The 12,370-nt window shown below is 36.4% G+C and overlaps 2 protein-coding genes across 2 annotated transcripts in view; one reads left to right on the forward strand and one right to left on the reverse strand.

The window, feature by feature from the left end:
* Positions 1-7,862, reverse strand: part of LOC118265406 (PDF receptor) — a 29,396-nt gene extending 21,534 nt beyond the window's left edge. The window contains exon 1 of the mRNA XM_050704225.1: positions 7,834-7,862. The gene's annotated coding sequence lies outside the window, so the exon portion shown is untranslated. The remainder of the gene's footprint in view (positions 1-7,833) is intronic.
* On the forward strand, positions 1,553-2,549 carry LOC118265679 (tubulin polymerization-promoting protein homolog). Its single transcript, XM_050704226.1, has 2 exons — positions 1,553-1,739; positions 2,275-2,549. Exons 1-2 carry the CDS (start codon positions 1,558-1,560, stop codon positions 2,486-2,488), a joined length of 396 nt encoding a protein of 131 aa, XP_050560183.1. The 5' UTR covers positions 1,553-1,557; the 3' UTR covers positions 2,489-2,549.
* Positions 7,863-12,370: the final 4,508 nt, after the last annotated feature.

A 12,370-nucleotide genomic window follows, 5' to 3' on the forward strand; every position in this document is an offset into this window, starting at 1 on the left:
CCATATGCAGTCTGTACAAACTAAATCCGATAGAAATGTAGCCGTATAGTCCCGATATTGCTTGTTTACAGGCTAAAAATAAAAACCATAGGCTTTTAGCCTAAAAACGTAGCCTCGGGTGACGTCCTTTGCTATGTCAGGAGACTGTATATGACTGCGCTGGTAAACAAAACTTCTGCCGAAAATGTCAACAAAATGGAAACTATTGGAAAACATCTGTCGCAGGTATAGGCAATATACCTATATGCAGGATAAAGGAACAAATAGAGTTGGTCAAACAAAATGCTCAGTAAAACTGAACTCCCTTTGACATTTCAACGTAAACGTAGCTTCATATTAAGCTACGAAATACTAGTATAAACAGACCGTCATATTTGAGATAAATGTACACAAAGAGGGACCATGATAAAATGGTTATGTATATCTCGATATTTGTACATGTCCAAAGTTGAAAAGTAAAATGCTCTTTAAAGGCAACATTTCGAGGTAATAAATGCGTTGCTTGTAGCGAAGTGCTAATGTTTACCGGCGTTGAACGGTTGTATTTATTTTATGCAACATTACCTACTTTGATTAAAACCCTGGATTTAAAGTCCTTTATGTGCCTTGCAATGACGTAATACGAATATGTTGGTTTGGTCGGACGCAGTTACTATTTGACTTGGTACTCAATGTTGAAACAGTCAGAATCATTAAATAACTGAAATGTTGAAATGTTACGCGTTATGAACCATATTTCAATATTTCATTTTGAACACATGAATTTCTAACGCTCTAACATTTTAGGGCTCCGTACCCAAATGGTAAAACCGGGAACCCTAATAACTACTTCCCTACTAATTAATAGTTTTAAAAAATGGTATTTAACATTGATTTCATAAACAAGTTTTGTTCATTGACAAATCTGCAACTATGAACCGTAAAGCCTGGTGAATAGAATTCAAAGGTTCCATAGATACAGGAATACCTATGGTAATACATGTTAGAATATGTTCCCAACATGTATTCATCCTTCTTATGTATCTATTCACCCATTCTACCATAATCAATGTTATTCAATACTATTGTATAAACAGGTGTTATTCAATACGTCTGTTGGCTAAGGAGCCTGTCTGTCCGTCCATCTGTCTGTCATCATACTGTATCTTTGATGTCCTGTGATACCTAGACTGTTGAAAGCAAAGCGCACGTATTACTATTATAGTACCGGTTTATTAATTATTGCCCTGTTATCTCCAGATTTCAATCTGTTTCGTAGGTATAATTACTAAAAATCGAAATAAAATTGGACGCATTCATCCGATTCGGTCGGCTTTTAATTACAGTTCATTTCAATGTAGCGTAAATATGCATGTTATTAAAACTATATGAAAATATTATCATTTCATAAAATATCGAGTCGAGTAGTATTAATTAATTTTAATGAACTTTTCGTACTTATTAAATGTATGAATGTATTTACAAAGAATGTTAAATAAAAAGTTAATGATGCAAGCCCAAAATTCCTTTTAATGGTATTAAACATATACGGTACTTTAATTTTCAGAATATATTGTCATGGAGTCCGAATTACCTACATTAGAAGACCAATTCTTTGCATTTTCCAAGTTCCGTAATTCCAAATCTGATGGTAGTACTATCACACTATACCAGAGCGACTATTGGTTGCGGCAGGCAAATATATTGGAGGACAGGAGACTGACTATGACTGACACTGGAATCATTTGGCATAAATATATGTAAGTAAGGACCTGCTTTCTATTGTATTTAATTCTAGGAGACTATTCGACTTGTTTTAGCGTCTCATAAACATGGGAAGTAAAAATACGTGATGACTTGGCCGAGTGTGACCTATGGTGCAATATCAATTACCATCTGTCTGGTGTTTCGGGTGTCCGTCAGCGGCTATTAGGTGATCCGTCTGCTCGTTTACCAGCTTATGTCACAAAAATCCCGGCACCACGCAGTATCTGTTTTTTTACCAATTATGTAAAAAGTCCTGTGTGCTGTGCTTGATTTAGTGCTAGCTTATGCACTCCGACATTTTGTTATTTGAATGTGCATCTTTTGTTACCTTAGAGGACTATTTTTATATAAATGGATCTAGCTACGGGCAGACGGATCACTAGTGGATAGTAAGCAATCGGCGATGTCACCCGTTGCATCAGAGGACTTGAATATTTGTAAAAGTGCGTCGCCGGCCTTTTGGGGATTTGAAGATAGAATGGGGGTGATTTTAGACCTTCAATATGACCGTTACGTTTTGTTTTTCAGTTTTACACATCTAACTTTTGTGGCGTGGTCCGCAATGTTGCAAGAACTTTGTGAGACCAAGGGTTTTGATCTTGACGATGTGTGCGTGCAACTCGTAAGCTGTGGCCTACCAGGGACCGTCCACGTTTTCATACCTCAGTACAGACTGTTTTTCGATACTTATAAATCCAAAAATGCACTAATTAACGTGAAGACAAAAGAACAATTTTACTAATCAGAAATGAATTGTGAGTATTTTAATTTGTAATTCCGCTAAATGCCTAAGGAAGAATGATTACTTAGTTGAGGGGTTTCTATGAGAAGAAAATAAAAAAAGTTGGTGAAGATGTGACAGGGAAGAATGTAAAAGAAATTTTGTGCCGACCTCAAAGTGACCTTAGATAAGGGCAGCAACATGATGATATTGTAATACTTTTATCTCGGGATATTGTGAAGTATATTTAGATTTTCTTAAAATTTTCATGTAAAATTATTGTTAAAGAAATATAAGGGACTATTAGTACCGTACTCATAATCACTTTGTTTGACGTTTAGTTTAATTATGTTAAACAGTATATTTCATTATGAATGTGTGCATGATTGTTCTCTCCTCATATTCACTATACATTAAGAAGTTGTAAATGTATTTATTTTTGTGTCTAATAAACTTGTACCTATAGGTATACAAATAAGTCTTCCTTATTCTTTAATACTTCCCCATTATGTAAGCTTTCTCATTACCATTCTCCCCTTCCCACCTCTGTTACATCACATTTTAATATAAGTAAATTGAGTTTTTAAAACTGTATGACGCGTTATCCAATACATTGAAAAACAAGAGCCTCAAACACGTTCGTTAAAAAAATGACGTGGGGTTTAAGTTTTCAGAATAAAAAATGGACGTATTTAATAGTAGTGAAAACACAACATTATTATAAAAAACTGTCGATACAGGTTTACTTTGACACGATCGTTGTGTACACAGGATTACAGTTTTTATAAAAGTGTTGGAAAACCTGTGCAAAGCCAGGCAAACAGCATATTGATGGGTTCTTTGTAGCTTTACTTTTTTATGACATCGCGATCGGACACAAAAATGGTTTTGACACTTTTCAACTGTCACAAAATATAACGCGCGTAAACGCTTTGTACCGTCTCTCAAAGCGTTCGTGGACGTGGTATGGCAAACAAAACGCAGACCCCACTCTGTTGCATGGCTGATTTCGAGATATTTAAAAGCTTCGAGTTTCAGTTTTAATTACAATTCCAGCGCATTTAACGAGTTCGACGTGCTAATTAATACTTCAGTGAAGTACCTTCCACGGTATGTGACGACCACTACATTATTGCTGAAACATGTGTAATTAAATATTTTGAACCGTAAAAGCACGCCACAAAGAGGATGATAAATACCGACGGGATGCGAATGCTTTTTGACGTATTTTCATGTATTGGAAAATGATTGTAAATCGGTGACATTTTGTGGCACCACATGCCACATTGATTGTGTGGTTTTGCCTGCTTGGTGTCACACCGGGCTATTATCACCTTGCTAATAGTGCAATATTTCATGTTGCACTATTATTGCACATTGTTTATCACCTAGTATTTAAACTTTTACGGCTAATTTCAATAACCGCCCTATCTGTAGATTTGTCTACTAGATATAGTATTTTGACATAAGCTCCATACAAAATGTTTCAAAATTCTATTTCCTGTAGGCAAATGTACCTACACATAAATAGGATATTGAAATTGGCCGTTGCTCACATACGTGCGGCCGGAAAACAACTTTTTACATACCTACTCAACTCAACAACTTTTTACATAATGTGAGGTTATTTTTACTTGTTCTTTTAAATTGACCGTAGTGTTGGAAACAGTAAGTTTATGTGGAAAATCAAATAGTTTGCCTATGTTCTACATATTTGTTAGTGGTATCTAATTTTAAGTTAGATTAATTTATATCAGTATTTTGTTACATGGTTTTCTAATATACTAAGTTGGTATAAGATAACAGGTAGAGGCTAAACTAATGATTGCAAAGTTACCGCTTATTTAAGGTGGTGTTTGACATTAGCGTTTTTTCGATAAAAAAATTAAGTTTTCGGGAAAATATCTTTCGAGGTTTGTTAGTAACTGTTTTATAGTTGCGACTTTGACTATTATTTTAAGAACTAACTATGGTTATTAAATACAGATTTGATGTAAGATTGGTACAAAGTAATAAAACCATTTGAGTTCAATTGTCAATTTTATCATTGATAATTGTTTGAAAATCTTTTTAGATACTAGATAGGTAATTCACTAAGTCATTTTTAAAAAGGAATGATTATATTATAAAGATTATATGATGAACGATTATATATCCTACTTCTCGAAAGGTAAGCGTATATATTAAACGCTACCCGATGCTTTTGACCACGGCTGAATAGAGAAAGAGAGACAAAAATACTATGAACAACTGGCTCTTTCTAGCGAACATTCGCTTTTATAGGACAATAAAATTGGCGTTGGTTCATATAAAAATGTTCCACCTGTTGCTGAGGCTCGGCTCTTGCTGATTGGGCTACGGCTCGCAACTGTAAGTTTTAGCCAGGACTTCATGCCACTTGTTGAATGAATTCACCAAGTGCCAACCTAGTTGAGTAAACCGAAGGTGTTTCAACTGAAGTAGGTATAACTGCCAAATGGCCATCACGCTGGGAGATAGATTGCGGACTGTGAGAAGGGTATCAATAATATCGAAACTAAGACTCTTCAACTCCTCTACATATTGTTACATTGACTATCATTTGAGAAATTATTATTTAATATATTATGAGGTCTCTCCTTCTCGGCTTTGACCCGGTGAAAATGGTCATCGCGTCTCGCGACCCGCAGGAAAAACGGTGCTCATTGCCTCCTACTAATTATTAATTTATAACTCTCTCTCTTCTGCTGATTTCTTGAGTATTGACACTGTTTGTGTGGTGTTATTTAATATATGTTATATTAATGTCAATTATAATTTATTAACAGATAATTTTATGTTGTTAATATTTGTATAGTTTTTAGTTATATTTTAATCATGTATATTATTATCTAGCTTTTATATTAAAGTAGAACTTAACAAGATCAAAATACTTTAATGCTTAAGTCAAAAATCTAGAAAGTTAGTGTTCGTTATGGCACTGAAACTTGGTCTCTCACTGTAAATAATGAGATACTCACTATTCGAAATAATCTATATGCGATAACAAAGACCTGTAATATTAAGAGTATTTTACTCGTAATTTTAGATACAAATTCTTACATAAAAAGACGTAACGAATTTATACCCTGTACAAGTAAAGGCGTATAATTATCTCTACTGTTGAACATCTGAACCAATAACTTTGGCGTTTTAACTGCCCCAGATTTATTCTGAGTGTTAAAAAAATACACTGCACTAATGACTCATTCCGTACGTCGTGATTTGTGTTTGTTCAAACAAGCTGCAAGAACATACCTATGTTCTATATTTTTTTCTATTTTTATTACATTATACGTGAAAACGTTTTAAGGAAAAACATTGCTCTGGTAAGCATTAGATATTCTTCAATACAAGTCGAATTGTTTTTAGGCAAATATTGAAGGAAAGATACAAAAAGTAAAATTGCGTCGTTGACAAATAAAATGCCATAAACTGACAACGCATATACGGGGTGTTTGTGGGATACCTACATAATATGTATGTTAGTGTGTTCATTCGCGCCACGCTGGTCGCGAGGTATTCTCTGTTGTAGTTAATTGTGTAACATACACAACCTAACTTATTTATTTGAGTTTTGAACCGCCGTACTTTGAGTCATTTATTAGTTTCTTAACCTTAGCTATTGTTTTCAAAATAAAATCTTTACTAAGGAATAGTTTAAATAATAATTAAATGTAGTAAGTAATTAGCGATCGTGAGATATCTTCTCTCTAATCTTCGTGTATGTCTTGTTATCATAGTATCTTAATAGATTTTTATGAGAAATAGACAGAATTGTCTGTTAGTTAGACTCTTAGAAATTAACTCAGATTTTGTGAGTCAGGTCTTTGGTACTGAATTATTTTAATTTGGGCCTTATCAACAGCTGACTTCCGACAAATATTATTGATTTCCATTTATAAGTTTTGCGTCGAAAATGTTAATTTTAATGACGATATTTTATTTAGGTTTCTTGATGGTAAAAGTTTAGTGGTAGGAGTGTCCAGAATAAGTTTTGCCACGTATTAAATTGCGTTAACTTTAATTACGATTTGTGCGAGATCGTAATTGTAATACTTGACAACTATTCTATTCTATTTATGTTGATGGCAAATAGAGCCATGATGACAAATGTCAGTCGATTCTGCCAATGTTGAAAGAACATTGGAATAGCAAGAGTCAGCAGAATTACAGTTCAAGGAACTAGAAATATAATAACTGCATGTGTACACAATACTTGACCACTAGTAGTAAACTCAACACTTCTTTCGAAATAATTTACAAAATAGACCATGTCTTGTGTTTTTGCTCTAGGTCTAACAGCATACTTACAATAATACTTTAATACTGAACTAATTTAATATTTTATCATATTGAATAGTCGAAACAATTTAGTTTTGACAAAAGACAATCAAATGTCAAAAAAGTCAATAGTTAACAAAGACAAATTTCAAATAAGTTAAAATTCTACATAGTCAAAATTACTTATTTCAATTAGACCAGGAAGACACTTTTGAACGTCAAACAAAGTTAAGTCAAGTGTCTCTCTGTTGGCCAGCATATAGATGAAGTATACTCAGTTGACGCCATAAAAATCGTAGTTAACATTAACGCAATGGACTGATTGCCAAAACTCACAATAGGCACTCATGATATGTGGTACTGTGGTTAGTAGGTTCTATTACTAGTTGAGGCACTTACCTTCGGTTAGTAGGTGTAAGGAGTAAGCGTGTTCGGCGCAGTGACTTACCTGCGCGTGCGACGAGGTCCAAGGCATGAGTAGATCTTATTGCTATACTACGTTCTAATATGAAACACAATAATTCTAAGTCTATAAGCAGTTATTATCTATTTTACTCCTCTGAAATTAGTTGTAGATTATCATTAGTAAGATTATACATCATTCTTAGTTATCCTAAGTTCTGTCCTAAGTTTTTAATTATTTATCAAGTCCCATTGACCCCCACTATTATTGATCTGTTTGAACTTGAATTTATTCAGAGTATCTATTTCCAAATTCTTGGATACAAGATTACAGAATTTTTAACCGGAAGTCCGAATTGTGGAGTTATACTATCATCTCAATTTAGCAACTTCTAACTCAATTCTTTGCAATACGTTTTTGTTGAGTTTAGTTAAAAACGTATTAAATAGAAAATTGGACATGTAGGTATGTTAAAATTTAATATTAATGTTTCTTTTTCTTTTAAAATATTACCCACGCTAGGAATCAATATTGTATGGTGGGAAGCGTTTATAAGTGCCTCTGGTATAAGATACTAATTAAAATATCCCCCTATATTCCCAAAGAACTAGAAAACAAGAAAATATTTGAATATCGATGAAAGAAGGTAAAATGTACGTACGGGGTTTGAAGTGGTGGTGCGTATCGTTTCCGAAGTGGTCAGGAGTGTCACTGACCCCGATGTATTTCTGGTATCGTTGTGTACATTCTTCGTTTGGAGAAGGGGTGGTATCATTAGGTCGCTTGTTGATAATACCTCCGGCATATGGCAGGCAATCAAAAAAACCGCCGCCACCTAGGAAACAACAATTTATGTTAATACCGCAATACGTAGGAATTGGTAATTGTTTTGCTTAACTTCTCATAAGCCGATATATGTATAAGACACAATAGAAAACACATTGCGTCTCGCGTGGATCTGCGTACCGGTTATACTATACCAAAACCAAAGGTTAAAGTTTTTTCTAAGAACATTTTATTTTTTATCTGAAGAGGACTCGTCGTATGACTTGCCTTGCCCTAAGTGATGCAAGAGGAAGCAAGACCCTTCTGACTAAAACCTATCAGTTGTACAAACCAATAAAGCCTACTCGCATACAAATCATTCCCTATACATCAATGTATAGGGAATGTATGTATGTAGGAATATGTATCCATATTCCAAAACAAAGGATTCCAAACCAAATACATTTTGAAATGTACCAGGTCTGCCAAACAAATATGCAGGTATTTGCAGCCATAATGCATTCCACATTATGCCAGTTCATATTCCAAGTCTCGTGGTATTCGACGGTCCGATGAATATCAATTTCGATACATTGTTCATTATGTACTATATACTATATATGTATGTACCTATCAACAAAGTCTGGTGAGGAATTTAATAATGGTAGCATTGATATCGCAGCTTGCATCGGATATTTGAAGAGGAATTGTATTAATGCGATATTAATTGTAACTCCAATGAACTGTGAATTTTTGGATTTATGCTCGCTTGTGTGTGTTTATACGAGTAAATATATTTACGTTGTGGTAGTTACTGGTGTCTGACGTTAGCGGAGGATTTGCATGCAACAGTTTTATATTGGCAGTCAAAGACTTAACCGAGTGAGTCATTATCATCGTTATCGAGACCCTTTTCATGATATTCACGCTTAGCAAGCGCGTTGGAAATCGTAGTTGAGAAGGATCAGATTTATCAGTGTGCATCACATTTCTGATCCATCTCATCTCTTTAATTGCTTTTCCTTGCTACTCAACGACTGCAAAGTTTTATTGTTCTTGCTATGTCGACGACTTTTGTTCGTCGATCGTTTTTATTAGATCTTGCTTCGAGCATAGCCCTTTCCGTAGCGCGTTCTTCAAATTACAAAAGGAAATTAAAGATGGTGCCAGACTTAAGCAAGACGTCGGCGATGGTGTCCGGTTAATTTTTTTTTTTATGGTACAAGCCCGCCTCAACCTCCCATACCGCTGCAACTCCTGTAAGCCAGAATCTACAGTAGATACAGACATGAAAACACCGGAACACTGAAGTCCGGCGCGTCCCAGGGAAATGACTGTCTTGGATCCCGCAACGAAACACATCAGAAGATGTTATTAGAGGAGAAGGAAAACAAAGATAGTGTCGGATAATATAGTAATTGTCTAATACTTACAAGACCGCCAAGCAGGTTCATGCTCCTCCAGAGGCAGGTTCGCGCCATAGCTGATGTCTACCCTCCTTGCTTCTGTAACTGCATCCAAAGTATTTATCCAGACACCTTGGCAGACTTTCGAAAGCTTTCAAGATCTATCTCCAGACCAGACTGACACTGACTGATACTGTCTTTGTTCCTTTATTTAATTAGGTTCCAAGTTTTGTGGTGTTTCTTTGAAACATGCTATTAAAATGTTAGATAGTAATGAATATGGATAGTATGAGAAATCTAATGTTGTTCATCGAGATTTTTACATTAAATCAACTATATAGTTAATTTAATATACTTTAATTGGATAGAAAACCCAATTATTTGTGTATAAAAAATAACTATAACATTTTATTTGAATAAATTTTTCATGGTTATCTTAGAAAATTTTAATTTAATATTTTACAGAATTAATTTAATATTTGCAGAAAAAAAAATATTTGCAGAATTTCTGTCAAAAAATTAGATCGATCCAGAGATTTTGGATCAGAAGTTCGATTTTTAATTTCGACAATAATGAACAAGGGCCTTTTCACACACTCCGGTGTCCGGCAACCGATTGCCGGGTGACCGGTAACAAAGTGTATAGTCAATATTTTAGCTTTCACACATTAGTACGATCTTTTCGACGTAGGTACAATTACAACCGGGTATCTTACATCGGCTACCTGGTTACTGAAACTTGTGAAAGATATTATATTCTATACTTAGTCAGTCAGTCAGTCTGGACTTTATACCAAGGCGTCTGGATAACGAACCTGTAACAAAGAAATCAATAAGTAACTTTGAACTCATTGTATCGACATAATATGCAATTAGGTATATCTTATTAGTTTTCGAAAATTCTTCTGTGATAGTAATAAGTTTGGATTTGTGGCCATAGCCCCACCCCATACCCCTGTAGGATTAGACTCATGACATAACTGGTGAATCCGTTTATTCCATTGAACATTTTGAACTACTGTCTCTACCGTCGGATTTTGTAATGGGTCGGCCACTATCTCGCCTGATGGTAAGCGATGTTACGGCCCACAATGGAGCACGTCTGCCCATAAGCAATCTATACACTCGGGCCTTGAAGACACCGAAGCGAAGTGAACCCACCCAGATACCCTTTGGGGAACAAAGATTCTGGCAAAGAGTTCCACCCATTTTGGGCTCGTACAGATTTATTTAAGTTCCAAATTAGTCTATCCATACATTCCAAAGTGCCCATTCAGGTTCTATTCTAGTACTATATAAGATTAATTGTATACCAATATCAAATCGCCCCCCTCGCTCTGCAGCATGGCTTGAACCAACGCCGGACGCGAGAGGTCGCCGTCGCCGACCACATCCCTAAGGACACGGCGGTGCTCAGCTCATGAGCAGGGCATATCGCCACCGTGTCCTCCGGGCGATCCTTGCAGTGATGACACCCAGGCGTTTCCTTCCGCCCAATCAGAAACAGGAACCTATCGAAACTCCTATGTCCGGTAAGCACCTGCGTCAGGCGGTAGGCGGTAGGAGATCGTGCGATATCCGGATCACATCCCAGAGGGTCATCCCTCCGGGACGTGATCAGCGCCCGAGCTGGCCGCCGCATCAGGTTCGGCGCCCATACAGGGGCGCCGTAGAGGGCCATGGACCGCACGATCTCTTCGTACAACCTTCGGCAGGTGGCATTTGACCTCTCGAGGTTGGGCAGGAGTCGCTTAAGCGCAGCCCCCGTTTGTTCCAACTTAGGAGCCAATGTTCCATGAAGTCCCATCGACTGTCGAAGGCGAGTCCTAGGAGTACCCAGCGCGGGCCTCTGAGCGGCGGGTCCTTGTCGCCCGGATCGGGCGAAATTTGTCTTTGTCAGCAGTAGTTAAGGCTATGTTGGCAGAGATCAAAAATCGGAGGGAAGTGGCTTCCTTTTGTGAGACTGTAATATCATACCACGGTCTTATGGAAAACCGACGTGAAACCACGCTTGCGTTATTTGTCGTTGTGTAAGTGAGGTTACCGGATTCCCAATTATCGCCAGTCCCAATCTTCCTAATCCCCGATTCCCCAACCCTTTAATTTCTAACTCCCAAAAGGCCGGCAACGCACTTGTAACGCTTCTAATGTTTTGGGTGTCTATGAGCGGCGGCGACCATCAGTAAGTAAAAATAATATGATGTATAATGCATTGAGAAAATATAACAGTTGCTATAGATATGCTGAGAGATAGCGGAGACGTACTTGTAGACTCGTAGACTATCTTCGAGTACGTCTCCGCTATCTTAGCCAGGTCGTCTCACTATTTTATTTGCTGTTTATTAAAGCTTCTTTGTGACGGCGTTTTCTTTTCATTAAATAGTATTAGTTACGTGAAACTGAAAACTCACTTCAGACTTAATCCTCATCTTGATCCTGGATTGTAAACGTAGGTACGTACCTATCAAGGCAGTTCCCTTTAAGAAAATGAACCGGGTTTTATTGCAAAGCATTTAAAATGCAGAACTCAGGCAACTTAAACGGATCTGATATTAAACTTTTACACGGCTTCTAAACGTTTCTCGTTTTCTATCAAATATCCCACTTATAAGCTTGGGAGATTTTTATTGCAATCATTTTTATTGCAGCATAACTTTGCCACGCTCTTTCAAAGGACTTGTAGGGATTTTCATATTTTCAAATGCACGTAAGCAGCTTTACAGAAATATGTTTTCCACTTTGAGTTTTGCTCAACAGATTTATATGACTAGTAGAGTGGGTCGGATTATATGAAGCACTTTAATATAACGCTAAAAGCTATCTAGCTTAGTTCAATGTATGTAGGAGTTAGTAGATGGTGGATTTAAACATTTTGTAACTAACTAACTTTCATCTGCTGCCATCAACTTATTTAAGTTGTTCACGCATCAGTGATATCCTGTGACGTATGCCCTAGAATATAATATGTGCTTAACTTTTGACTCAACGGGGTTGGCATGTTCTAAGAATAAAAAAAACTCTAAAATA

Source organism: Spodoptera frugiperda, chromosome 25 (genome assembly GCF_023101765.2).
Source record: "Spodoptera frugiperda isolate SF20-4 chromosome 25, AGI-APGP_CSIRO_Sfru_2.0, whole genome shotgun sequence".
Classification (NCBI taxonomy): Eukaryota; Metazoa; Arthropoda; class Insecta; order Lepidoptera; family Noctuidae; genus Spodoptera; species Spodoptera frugiperda.

What these genes read in the sequence shown, in the direction of transcription:
- LOC118265679 (XM_050704226.1), top strand. Translation starts at nt 1,558, where the DNA reads ATGGAGTCCGAATTACCTACATTAGAAGACCAATTCTTTGCATTTTCC. An exon ending in ATCATTTGGCATAAATATAT is followed by an intron (nt 1,740 to 2,274) that starts GTAAGTAAGGAC and finishes TTTGTTTTTCAG; the next exon opens with TTTTACACATCTAACTTTTG.